This window comes from Aquarana catesbeiana, linkage group LG03 (genome assembly GCF_042186555.1).
Source record: "Aquarana catesbeiana isolate 2022-GZ linkage group LG03, ASM4218655v1, whole genome shotgun sequence".
NCBI lineage: Eukaryota > Metazoa > Chordata > Amphibia > Anura > Ranidae > Aquarana > Aquarana catesbeiana.
The window spans coordinates 155,389,663-155,403,095 of NC_133326.1; the positions used below are offsets into that span (position 1 = coordinate 155,389,663).

A 13,433-nucleotide genomic window follows, 5' to 3' on the forward strand; every position below is an offset into this window, starting at 1 on the left:
GCCTACATCTAGTTCTATTCCGCCCACAGCCAAATTAACACCGCCCACTCCCAGAGCCACTCCGCCCACAGCAAGAGTGATTCCGCCCACAGAAGATGTATCTCTGCCCCCAGGTGCAACACGTTCCAGGCGTGTTTCTCCGGTTTCCAAGCGACGGCATCACAGGCATCCAGGCCATCTAGGCTGGATACAGTGAGAGCCCCTTCTCTTGCAGCATCACCAAATAGGTCTGCAGTCAACGACTTGTCATCACAAGGTAGCAGCATTCCTGTTCTTTTTATGCATCCAGAGCCGTTAGTCCTCTCAGAATGAATTAATTAGTCAATTAATTACTTCATTAGCTAAATTTAATGAAGTTGTATCTGTTCAACAGCCAATGTCTGTCTCACCTTCTCCTTTTCATGTCTGGTCCTCTAATTCAGTGTCTAATATTAATCCTATTCCTTCAATTACTAACACCCCTGTCAGTATGTCTGCCTCTGTTCCTGAAATATGTTTTAAAGCGGGGTACCACCCAAATTTTGAACAATATCTGTATGTATTTTCTTCCTTGCCTAGATGCTGACATGCCGTTTAAAAAAATTTAAATCGCCGTAATTACCTTTAATTTTTCTATTCTTCTTTGCACTTCCTGGTTCTCCTCCTGTGGGAGTAGGCGTGTTTCTAGCCTCTCCCAGACTCTGCACAGTCTCCTGGGAGCTAGTCTCAGGCTTCCCAGGATGCCACTGAGCATGTGCGGGAACGAGCGGTGAATGCTGGGAGCACAGCATTCACCGCATCCAGGAAATAAATGCTTGTGGGCTTCAAATGCCCACAATGAAGATGGAAACCGCCTGCAGTGAATAATATAAGTTATTCTTTCCGACGAAATCTGACACAGGCGGACATATTACACACAATATGTGAGTATGTAATGCTGAGAAGAAAAGTTTGTGAATGAACTCAAAAAAAAAAAAAACGATAGATAGGTGAACCCTCGCTTTAAGGAGCTTTTGCCATGTGAAATGTCTCCATTAGGATTTCATTTGGCTCCCTCTATAAAAGAGAAGATTTGGAAGGGCACATTTTTGGACCTGTTATCTTTATTACCTAATACCAAAGAATTTTCCAATAAACATGATAAGAGATCTGAGGAAAGCGCTGAGAATAATAGGCGTCGTCCAGTTTCTAGATCATTTTTTAATTGGTTGCAGGATTTCTGCATATTTTCTGCAGTAATGGGTGAGAAACATCCTGAAAAGTGCAGCGGGTTGTTTCAACATTTGGAACACATACTGGAAGCTTATAAAAGCTTTGTCGGTATGGGATGGTTCAATTACGATGAATCTTTCCGCCAGAAGATTGCTATTATCCTAATCTTAAATGGGGTAATAAAGACGTTGGGTTGTGGTTAAACCTTATTATTCCTCAAAAACCTGTTTTTTTCAAAACAACCAACACAATTAATGTCTAAGGCCACTAATTCGGTTTCAGTTTATAAGAAAGGTATATGTTACGCCTATAATGAAACCCAGTGCAAGTCGTTAAATTCATGTCGTTACCGACATGAATGTTCCTTTTGCTTCGGGAACTACTCAGTATCCAAGTGTTTTAAAAGAGCCTCAAACAATTAATTCACCAGGGATCATTCAAAAAGCATGCATACCAGTGAGGCTGTCTGCAATGCATCATTGGCTAATGCTATACCCAGACAAGGGGAAAGCACAGCTATTAATTGAAGGCTTTTCCTGTTTTTTCAGGTTCAGGTTGTCATTTGTCAAAAAATGTAAAATTGGTGTTAATCCATACTGATATAGTGAGGGACAAATTAATTAAAGAATTTTCAGAGTTGCTGGCCCTTTTAATTCCCCCCTTTCTAAATTTCCATGTATAACCATTGGGGTTGGTCCCTAAAAAAGTTCTTATTGCCTCATACATCACCTTTCCTTCCCTGCTGGAAATTCTTTGAATGATGAAATTGATCCTCTATCAGCCTCGGTCACCTATGTTACTTTTGATGATGCAATCCAAATCATTCAAAATTTGGCCATGCTGCATTATTAGCTAAAGCTGATATTCAGTCAGCTTTTAGATTATTGCCCATAGCTGCAGTCTTATAACTCTCTAGGTTTTTGTTTTGATGAATATTTTTTCTATGACAAATGCCTTCCTATGGGTTGTTCTTTGTCCTGCTACTATTTTGAGGTTTTTTCCACTTTTTTCAGTGGGTAATGGTTTATGAATCCGATCATAGTGGAATAACTCATTATCTGAACGATTTCCTCTTTATTGGTCCTCCAAATTCTCTTGTTTGCTCTTTAATATTACGCTTATTTTTTCTCATATCCAAATTCTTCTGTATTCCTCTTGCAACTGATAAAACCGCTTTTCCATCCCCGCTGCACTTTTTAGGTATTAATACGTTATTGTTTCAATATGAACCCCCTTCTTGCAAGATTGATAGGATTCAATCTTTGATTTCATTTTTTCTGCATCGTAAAAAAATCTTATTAAAAGAGCTTCAATCATTTCTAGGTCCTCTTGCTTTTTTCGACATGGATTATGCCAATGGGAAGAATATTTTCCAGGAGACTATCACTAGCCGTGTCCAGTTATAAATCCTCTTTTTTACACATTGGTATCACTTCTGATTTAAAAGATGACATGTTGGTATGGTCACAATTTTTAATTGACTATAACAGACGGTCAATTTTTCGGGATGAGTTTGTTGTTTCTGCTGATCTTAATTTATTCACAGATTCAGCTGGTTTTTGTGGATTTGCAGCTATTTTTCTTACTCATTGGTGTTTTGAAAAATGGCCTCCTTTTTGGATATCTAACAAAGCTTCCAGAAATATTGTTTTGTTAGAACTTTTTCCAATCATTGTTGCATTAGAAATTTGGGGGATCAATTTGCTAATAAACAAATTATTATTAATACAGATAACAAGGGTGTGAATTTTGCCCTTAATTGCCTTTCTTCCAAATCTGTTTGTCATCAAACTTTTACGTTATCTGGTTCTTCTATGTCTAAAGCTGAATATTTGGATTAAAGGGAAATATGTGCCAGGTAAGCAAAATATAATTGCTGATGCAGTATCTCGCTTCCAGATGGCTCGTTTCAGACAGCTTTTACCAGATGCAGAAATGGTTGGGTACCCTTGTCCGAGTCATCTGTGGAATCTGATTTAACTCCAGTATTATCAGCTATAAAAAATTAAATCACTCCAAAAACATGGACTGACTACTCAGTTGCATGGGAGAAATGGCTGTCATTTAATAAAGAACTAGGCCTTTGCAGGTTTTTCTCCTACCGAACATTCCATTTTAGCCTTTCTTTGTTCACTTATGCGCTTACATTTTCCTTTTAATCACATCAATAAGACTTTAGTTGGGGTTTCCTTTTTACTTAAACTTAATAATTTACCAGCCTGTAATAGTTTCTTTTCAGTTAAGCAAACGGATTTAGAAAAGCTGAAGTTTCTATTTTAGATAAAGTCCTTATTTTCATTAGGAGATCAAAAACGAATCAAGCCGGTAAATGCCATTGGCTCAGTCTATATTGCTTGTGGCAACTCCGTCCTTTGCCCCCTTATAGTCTTTAAAAGATATCTATCTTGTAGATCAGTTATTGGAGGTAATTTTCTAGATCATTTGGATTCCTCACCTATGACCAAATTTCAATTATCAGCAGTTTTCAAATGCTGCCTTTTCCATTTGGGTATTTCACATTTAAAATTTTCCCCTCATTCTTTTTGCATCGGAGCTGCTACAGAAGCTGCTAGATTGGGTTTAAGTGATGCGGTCATTATGAAATTAGGTAGATGAGAGTTTCAGAGGTTTAATATTTATATTCGCCCTAACATATCTCTTTTATTTATAGGTATCAAGCCTTATATATGGATAGCTGAACATTCATATATATATTGGGCTCATAAACGAGCTTCACAGCATTGCTACAGTTCCAACCTATCTTTACCTTCAAATAAGTTTCAAATCTTTTGGAAATGCATTCAAGGTCTTCAATGGACTGATCTGTTTTTTCATCTGTCTACTCTGTTTCATTCATGGCCTTGTCCATGTATTTTATTTCTTCACCTTCGAGGTAATGATGTTGGCAAGATAAAAACGTTAGACTTGATGTTTCTAATAAGACATGATTTGCAACGTCTAAAACTTTCTTTTCCAAATACCTGTATTATTTTCTCTGAAATGGTTTCTCGTGTAAGCTGGTTATCCTCTCCTGGAAGCAAATCTCTTGAAAAAATGTAAAAAGGAGTCAATCACTCCATCGAAAAGTTCATGCCATTGCTGGGGGGGTTCTCTTTTCGTCATGTTGATTTGGAGGGTTTATACAGGCAAGATGGTGTCCATCTATCTGATGTTGGTTTGGACATTTTTAATTTAGGCCTTCAGAATAGCATTGAAAGGGCCACGGTGCTGGGGTAGCCGGGTTTGTTTACAACAAGCCGGCTGGTGGGGGACTTTGTTTTATGAATTATTCATTTATAGCTCGAGTTCTATGACTGAGCGAATTTCAAGTTTGTTTAAATTTTGAATATATATTTATTTACTTATTGATATTTGAATAAAGTTTTAATAGATTTCAGTTTAAATACCAATAAAGGTAAATACCAAATTTTATTGTGTTGTGTATTTTTTATATTTAATGCTATGTTCAGTTAATAAATGTGTGCGACCTACAATCCAATGACCTGTGGGCACAGATTAAGAGCCCATAACATGGGATTGTGGCCGTCATGTTTTTTAATAAAGTTTTTAGTTCTATGTATAGAAAAAAAAAAAGAGTACCTGTCACGAGGCTTTTAGGCCGGAAACACGTTTTTCTGCACGTGTATGGGTCTATAAAAGGCCCCACTTGACGGACCCCGCTCACAGTTGTCCTGGATCGGCTTGGCGAGCTCCCCCTCCCTCCCACCCTGTCGCTGGCACCATTATGTGGTTATGTCACCCTGGAATTAAGGGGGGACTGTGTTTTATGAATCATTCATTTATAGCTTGAGTTCTATGACTGAGCAAGTTTAAAGTTTGTTTAAATTTCGAATATATATTTATTTACTTATTGATATTTGAATAAAGTTTTAATAGATTTCAATTTAAATACCAATAAAGGTGTCGTGGCCATTTTTATATACTACATTTTATTGTGTTGTGTATTTTTTATATTTAATGCTATGTTCAGTTAATAAATGTGTGCCACCTACAATTCCATGCTTACTGGGGGATGTGATTGATAAGTTTGAAGTGCAGTATTGGATTTAATGAATGAATGAATGAATGAATGATTTGTAAAGCGCTGCAAATGCAAACTGAATCGCCTCAAGGCGCTGATGCGTTGTGTTGTCAGCTTAATTAGAAGAGGTGAGTCTTGAGTTTTTTCCTGAATGCCAGATGGTTTTCTTCCATGCGGATGTGAGTCGGAAGAGAGTTCCATAGCCGGGGTCCCTGGACTGCAAATCTTCGTTCTCCCCTTGCTTTGTAGCGGTATTTGGGAATGAGGAGGAGGTTTTGGCTAGACGATCGCAGATTGCGTGTGTAATGTTTTATTTTCTCTCGGAGGTATTGAGGGGCGTTTCCACGTATGCATTTGTGGGTGAGGCAGAGGGTCCTGAAAGTGATCCGATTCTTTACTGTTAGCCAATGTAGGCTCCTTAGGGATGGGGAGATGGACTCCCAGGGTTTTTTTCCTGTTATGAGTCGTAGGTGCGTAAGCTGATAGTTGGGTAATCCTATGTAGAGTGAGTTTGCGTAGACGGGAGTTGATGCAGTAGGAATAGAAAGAACTTATAAATGTGTGCACTTTGTCTTGTAGGGGACAGAAATATAAAATAAAGATAAACATTCCAATGATGGATCTTCTTTAAGCCATTTTAAGGTCAAGTCTGAATGAGTTCTACAGATTCTTAGTGCAGCCCTCAAAATTTTCACTCGCCTGCTCGCATTCGACTGGAAATAAGCTGAGGGTGAATGTGGACAGGGTCAGTGGCAAAGTCTAAATCCCCAGACACTCGCTGTGGAATCCATACCTGCTAACTGTCCCACCTTTTGGCAAGGCATCCTGCATCAACTGTGTTATGTCCCAGTAATAAGCGCAACCACGCACTTTTCAGTACAGGCTGCTTACTGTATGCCAGTGCCCCACCCCCCACCCTGCTCTGTCACACCTTGAAAGCCAATTGCGCAACACTATACCCATATGAGATTTTTATCATTTTTTGAGACAGATAGAGCTTTCTTTTGGGGGTATTTAATCACTACTGGATTGTTTATTTTTTGCTAATCAAATAAAAAGACCAAACATTCTGAAAAAAAAATGTTTTTTTCTTAGTTTGTTATAAAATTTAGCAAATAAGTAATTTTTCTGCACTGATGGGGACTGATAGGCACTGATGAGGTGGAACTGATGAGGAGGCACTGATAGGTGGCACTAATGGACAGTGATAGGCAGTACTGATTGGCACTGATGGGGTTGCACTGATGATCAGTGCCCTGATTATCAGTGTAAATGTGTGCTGTCAGAATTGCCAACTACTGACTCTCCTTTCCTCATGCTGTGAGGAAAGGAATGCCGATAACCGCCAAGTTTCTTTACATGTGATCAGCCGTGACCACAGACGTGAACACAGCTGATCACATGGTAAAAGGCTGCTGTGATTGGCCCTTTGCCGCGATCTGTGATCAGCTGTGTCTGAAGGAAACATCAATCACAAAGTGTGACAGGGGCCGCGCAGGGGCGTGATTCTGAGAGGACATCCACGAACGCCCTTCCAGAATAAGAGAGCCGTGCTGTCATAGTCTTTTGGCTATAGCGCAGTCCTGAAAAAACCTTATAAATACTTTTTTTTTCTTATTTTTAATTACTGATCATATAACCTCTGTTCTCAGCTGCATAAGGGGCTTGTAGAGGTGGGGGTGGAGAAACTGCAGTACACATATCTTCCCAGTGGATGGCTGTGCAGCACAAGTCTGACTGTTGGAGGACAGGCACAGTCAGAAGACTGACCGCACTCAGTTTTCTGACTGTGCCTGTGCCCTCAGTTTGAAATATGAAAGCAGTGGGACTGGCAGAATCATCAGGTATTTCACACAAAGGAAAGTACGAGGTACAACACACACATATCAGGAATATGAAATAATAGGTGGGAAACATAAAGATTACCTGTCACCGCCTATTACTGTCACAAGGGATGTTTACATTCCTTGTGACAGCAATAAAAGTCATCAAAATTTTTTTTTTTTAAAAAACACGATTTATAAAGATAATAAATAAAATAAATAAGAAAAAAAAAAATTTAAAGCGCCCCCGTCCCCGCGAGCTCGCGCAGCAAAGAAAACACATACGGAAGTCGCGCCCGCATATGTAAACGGTGTTCAAATCACACATGTGAGGTATCGCATCGATCATCAGAGCGAGGGCAATAATTCTAGCACTAAACCTCCTCTGTAACTCTAACCTGGTAACCGTAAAAAAAATTTAAAGCGTCGCCTATGGAGATTTTTAGGTACCGTAGTTTGTCGCCATTCCACGAGTGTGTGTAATTATAAAGCGTGACATGTTTGGTATCTATTTACTCAGTGTAACATCATCTTTCACATTATACAAAAAAATTGGGGTAACTTTACTGTTTGTTTTTTTTTAAATTCATAAAAGTGTCCCTTTTCCCAAAAAGTTGCTTTTAAAACACCGCTGCACAAATACCGTGTGACATAAAATATTGCAACAATCGCCATTTTATTCTCTAGATTCTCTGCTAAAAAATATATATATAATGTTTGGGGGCTCTAAGTAATTTTCTAGAAAAATTACAATTTTAACTTGTAAACACCAAATTTCAAAAATAGGCTTAGTCATAAAAGGGATACATTACCTGAAGTTTTAGACATTGGTGGTTTTTGTTTGCCTATCTGCTGGGATGGAGGTTCTAGTAAAAAAAAAAAAGAAATTGTCAGATACCTGTTTCATCAAAGGGGTTGTAAATCCTCGTTTAAAAAAAAAAAAAAACATGTTATACTTACCTCCACTGTGCAGTTCGTTTTGCACAGAGTGGCCCCGATCATCCTCTTCTGGGGTCCCCCAGCGGCGCTGGTGGCTCCTCCCCGCATCGAGTGTCCACATTGGAGAAGCACTCTCCTTGGTGGACACCCGTTGTTATTGTTAACAAAGCTGTAATAGACCTCCTTGACTTGACTTCAAATATTTAAAAAAATTGAAAGCCTTATCGCCTGTTTTATCAGAGGGGTAGAGAAGGAAGCGCCACCTGAGTGTAGTATTAACAAATGATGTTTTCCTTCTCTACCCCTCTCTCATCCATCACAGAGCCAGCTCTCTGAGGACAGCAGCCGCCTAGCCTACCAGCCTACTTTAACCATTACATTACCGGTTACCACTTAACCCTTGAATTTCCAGCCTGTCCCCTATGGACTAAGTTGCTCAGCCCTTTATATCTCCTGTTATATATGGACTTGTGTGTTTGCGCTTACAGTTACCAATACTCTGTTCGCCTGTTTTATCAGCCTTCGAATTTGTACATGACACAATTTCTGCTTTTCACAAATTATTACAGGTCGTCACAATAAAAACATAAGCTTTAAGCATAAGACACAATTAATGCAGTTATGTATTTATTAAAAAAATAGTGTAGGTCCCTGAATCTGTCTGATACCAAACTCCTCTAATCCCCTGTGCAGCAGCACTCAAAATGATAGAGAGAGGGTCAGCCCTCTGTGCCAAGCTGGATTTACAGCATGGACATCTGCTGACAAGGAAAATGCTGACTGGAGTTAGGAGACGACCTTATTAGTCTGCTGCTGTAGCTATGTCGCTGTCAAATCACAAGCTAGGGCCAAGGAATTGACCATGCTTTATTTCTGAACTACAGTAGATAAAATTGAGGTAACCTACCTATCCACCTGTTCAGACTGGAAAGGCTGTGTAAATCTCAGGGCTGGCTGGATAAATTACAAATCAACAGGTAATGCAGTTCTAATATATGCCTTTAAAATGAGAATTTAGCAGTTTGCCTGGAAGCCTTTCCAAGTATGATAGGTAGGCATTTGCATCTGCCATTGTAAAACTCATTATAATGGGCTGAAGCAGCACATGTGAGGTGAAAAAAGCCTTAAGCCAAGTAAATGGTGCCTCGTAATGTTCTACTTAAAGCGGACCTTCAGTCATTTTTTCAACTTTCCATCTATTAAATCTTCTGCCCTTGTTGTTTTAACTTTGGATAGTATTTTTTTTTTCTGCCAGTAAATACCTTATACAGCCCACTTCCTGTTTCTTGTCTGGTCATAAGCCTGGGCTTATGACATCATGCACAGCTCTCTCTCTGGTGAGAGTTTGCAAGGAAAGGGAGGGGGATGAGATAAGATAAGAGGGCCAATGAGAGCTTCAGAGCTGGAGGTGTGCCTCTGTGTGTCTGTGTAAATCCAGGAAGTGAACAGGCAGCAGGTTCAGTTTCCCACAGTTAAAATGGTTGCAGCCAGACTCAGTGGAAGGAGATTTCTGCAGCATATTTGGCAAGTACAGAATCACAGTATATATAAAATAATATGCAAAGTGGTTAGAGGGAAGCTTCAGAATGGTAAAGATGTTTTTTATCACAAATTATGCGAGCAGACTGCAGTTCCTCTTTAATTTAGCTAATTTACATGCTTATCTTTCTTCTTCACTTGGCGTTCCATTGGCTAGGACTTCTCTCCTGAAGTTATTCTTGCCTGTACTATGTATGGCTGGCATCTGCCTACAAGTCAACGTGATTTTGTTCTATCCACAAAGTATGTTAACAACTGGCAAAATTGGTGAACTGGGCGATATAGACAAAATACAATCAAGAATCATGAAATGGGGAAAGTTTTATCATTTATTGTGACATTTAAGAATTAAAAGCAGAACGCTAGGAAAAATAATAACTATTAGTAAATCAGTAAAAGTAAAAAAATTCAAGAATTTTTTTTCTGTTTCTAGATGCTGCCATTGTCATTCAGCCCACTTTCTCTGAGCCCAGGCTGCCATGGACACCCCCCTTTCCCAGGTGTAAAGGCATCATATCAGCCTGGGCTCAGAGTATATACTGCAATAGAGGCTGGTCATATGCCATTATATGTACAGCATTCAGCAGGGCCGCTGTTAGAAATCGCAAATATCAAAACAATAGTTTCACTAAAAATACATGAAAATCATTATTATTTATTTTTCACCGCGTTCTTGACATTCGGAATTTCCGACAAGATTTGTGTGACCGTGTGTATGCAAGACAAGTTTGAGCCAAAATCAGTTGGGAAAAAAAACATGGATTTTGTTGTCGGAATGTGCGATCGTGTGTACAGGGCAGTAGATTGCATTGGACTATACACACACAGTTTGATTACCACCCCCTATCTCATCCAAGGGCTGCTCATCTCTCAGCTGCAGGAAATGTAGGTAGGGGGCTGTAATCAAACTGTGTGTATGTGTACAGTCCAATGCAATTTAAGGCTGCTTTTACACTGAGGCACTTTATAGTCGCTATAGTGCTAAAAATAGCATCTGCAAAGCGCCTGTAAAGAGCCTCTCCTCTCACTCCAGTGTGAAAGCCCGAGTGCTTTCACACTGGAGCGGTGCGTTGGCAGGACGCCAAGAAAAATCCTGCAAGCAGCAACTTTGAGGCGCTGTATACACTGCTCCTACAGCACCCCTGCCCATTGAAATCAATAGGCAAAAGGGGCCGCCAAAACGACGGTAAAGTGCCGCTAAAAATGGCGGCGCTTTACCGCCGATGCCCCCAAAGCCCCAGTGTAAAAGTAGCCTTAGAGCGATCCTGTCTCATGTGTTGTATGTGTTGTATGGAGGAGCGCTGATCTGATATGAGGTGAGAGCACAACACCTCCTGGCTCATTCCTCTCTGCCTCTTCTTCTCTCACTGCTCCAGCCTCCAGGCTGCCGTCTCCTAGTCCTGGTCCTGAGTGCAGGTGCGGGGTGGGGGAAGGCACTCAGCGGCCGACTGCACAACATCCAAGGGAGAGCTGGCCTTGGGGGGCAGAACTGAAATTTGGGTGGGCACAGCCCACCTCAGCTTCTCCTAAATCTGGACATGTGTGTATCTCTCCCTCCAGCAGCTGTGGGAGGGAGAGGGGGAGAAACAGTCTTTCAGCTGCTGCAGAGAGCCGCACAAGGCATTGTTCTGCAATTGCCTCTGCTCCACCGATCCCATACTGTCCATGTCCTCCTGTATTCCCAGGCCCCCTACAGGAGGCCTGGTGGTACCCCCCTACTGGCAGCCCTCCTGTTGAGTGTGTGAATGAGGACCTGTGATGTCAGCGGACTGGACAGAAGGTCCTTGTAAGAAAAAAAAATGTGCAGAAAAACTAAACTTCTGTTTTAAATAAAATAGCAAATGAGAACAAACTAACAGAATGCTATTTCTACAACTCTGTATAACTGAAGTACCTTTTGTTACTTTCCTTCCTTGTAGACTGAGCAGTTTCTGTCCGATCCCCTCTGTATAAAGGCTGGCTGACTCTTCTTTGGGAAGATCCGCCTGGAAGCCATAGTCCTTTACCTCTAGCAGTGTGAATGGTGTGACAAAGTTATACCTCATTGCAAGTTGGCTGGCCTTTCTTGTTATTTCCTCCTTCTCATGGTCTCTATCACTCTTATGCCAAGATGTAAGGAGTTCCTTAAATGTCAAGTACCCCCACAGCCGTTCGATGTGGGTCCTGTATTGTTTGCTGTCTTCGATAAGCTGAGATCCTGTAATCTTCTTTTCTCCATCACCTTCAATCTTTACATCGGCTTCAAGGACAACATATTTGTTTCTGTTACTTGCTGTGATTTCCACATGCAAAGCATCACTGGATTTATTAATCAGTTTTCCAGCCACCACTATTTCGGACCCATTAAAGTAGTTGTAAAACATGTTTTGTGTGACGTGTTCAACACTATCTGGTGAATAGTCAATTCGAATATCAGATAATAATGGTGTTCCGATCTCATCATAAAACCTATAATGTACAAAATAGCATTACAAAGTAAATAAAAAACGACATCACATCAAAAATCCATTGCAGATTTAGTTTTGAATTAGTATTTTTAGTTCACGTGGGTAACATCATAAAAAAAAGAACACGCAACTTAAAGCCTAATTGAATTTTCAGTTTAAAGAGTAAAAAACAATCCCCTCTTGGTAATCTATGTACACTGCAGGGATTTTAACAAACTTTGCTACAGATTTCTACTTTTTCTTTATCCTCCATAAACATCTTTATTGTGAGCATAGTGAAAAAAAGGATCCATACTACTCAGACAATACAGACAGTGGAAGATCTATGACAATCATAGGCACTTTCATTGACAGATGGTATCAAAGTCACAGAGTATAACAATAGGAGTAGTGTAGTTATTCAGAGTATTAATGCACGTTTACTAGCCAAACCTGGTAACATTTGTTAAATCACAAAGCATATTTATTCCAACCTCACTATTTGTGGTTTGTGAGGCGTGATAAGGGTGGTATGCGGGGTCAAAAGATGTAAAAAGCAAGGGATAAAATAGAAGGAGAAGAGAAGGAGAAAAAGGGAATAAGGAGAAAACAAAAAAAAAAGGATTCTTACTTTTTTTATTCTGAAGGAATAGTTGTTTGTTTGTCTATGTTCAGAGTGAATCTGTATGGAAATGGTTCAATAATTCTCAATCAGCTGCTGCACCTGACGGGCTCTAATGAGGAAAGTTGCAGTGTCTGCATCCCTTTAGACATGTAGAATAAAAGAGGTTGCGCCCACAAATTAACATGATTTAACATAGTCCATAACTTCAGTTCTTGTTATTCATGTAAGTGCAATATTTTTGTTCTTTAATAAACCCAGTAGACGGTAATACACTATGGTCAGTTTTTCTTTCCATTGAGCCTATCTGGAGTACATCCCTGTATGGTCAAGACCAAGTGAGATGCTCAAGTGGTTGCCAATACCATATCCGGTACCAGGCCTCCTGTGTGTGTTCAGCAACCGTTCCTACAGTCAAGGCTGTGGCTGGGTTACAGCCGAACGCTTTATATTGCTTGCTATTCGGTAAGCAGGAAGTTTATATGGTGTCGGGCACTTCTTCATTTTGTGTGATCTCACTGTGGTTCATATCAAGAACTGAAGTTATGGAATTTGGGGGCGCAACCTCTTTTATTCTATCTGTTCATTGTGTGTATCCCACATTTGAGCTGCAGCCTCTGTTTTTTCCTACAAGTCTAGCACAGTTTTTGTGTTTTCCTGTGTATCCCTTTAGACATGCTTTTCCTTTGAGGGTATCTCACTAAAAATGTCATTTTTGTTGCAGAGGATGCCCAAAATTTGATTTGTATCTTAGTGCAGACTTCTGAAAAAATCAGTGAGCCAATCACACAAGCAGGAAAGTACATTTCTAGGAGCGTTCTGTACACCATCTGTGTACAGAACAATTCCAG

The 13,433-nt window shown here is 40.0% G+C and overlaps 1 protein-coding gene across 2 annotated transcripts in view; it reads right to left on the bottom strand.

Annotated features, from left to right (window-relative positions):
* The window catches only part of ITIH5 (inter-alpha-trypsin inhibitor heavy chain 5), a 222,336-nt gene that overhangs the window by 112,182 nt on the left and 96,721 nt on the right, over positions 1 to 13,433 (bottom strand). For both annotated transcript variants that reach the window (XM_073619435.1, XM_073619436.1), the window contains 2 exons: positions 11,429 to 11,982; positions 7,869 to 7,922 (listed from right to left, as the gene is read on the bottom strand). In XM_073619435.1, the coding sequence (XP_073475536.1) occupies positions 7,869 to 7,922; positions 11,429 to 11,982 (608 nt within the window). The remainder of the gene's footprint in view (positions 1 to 7,868; positions 7,923 to 11,428; positions 11,983 to 13,433) is intronic.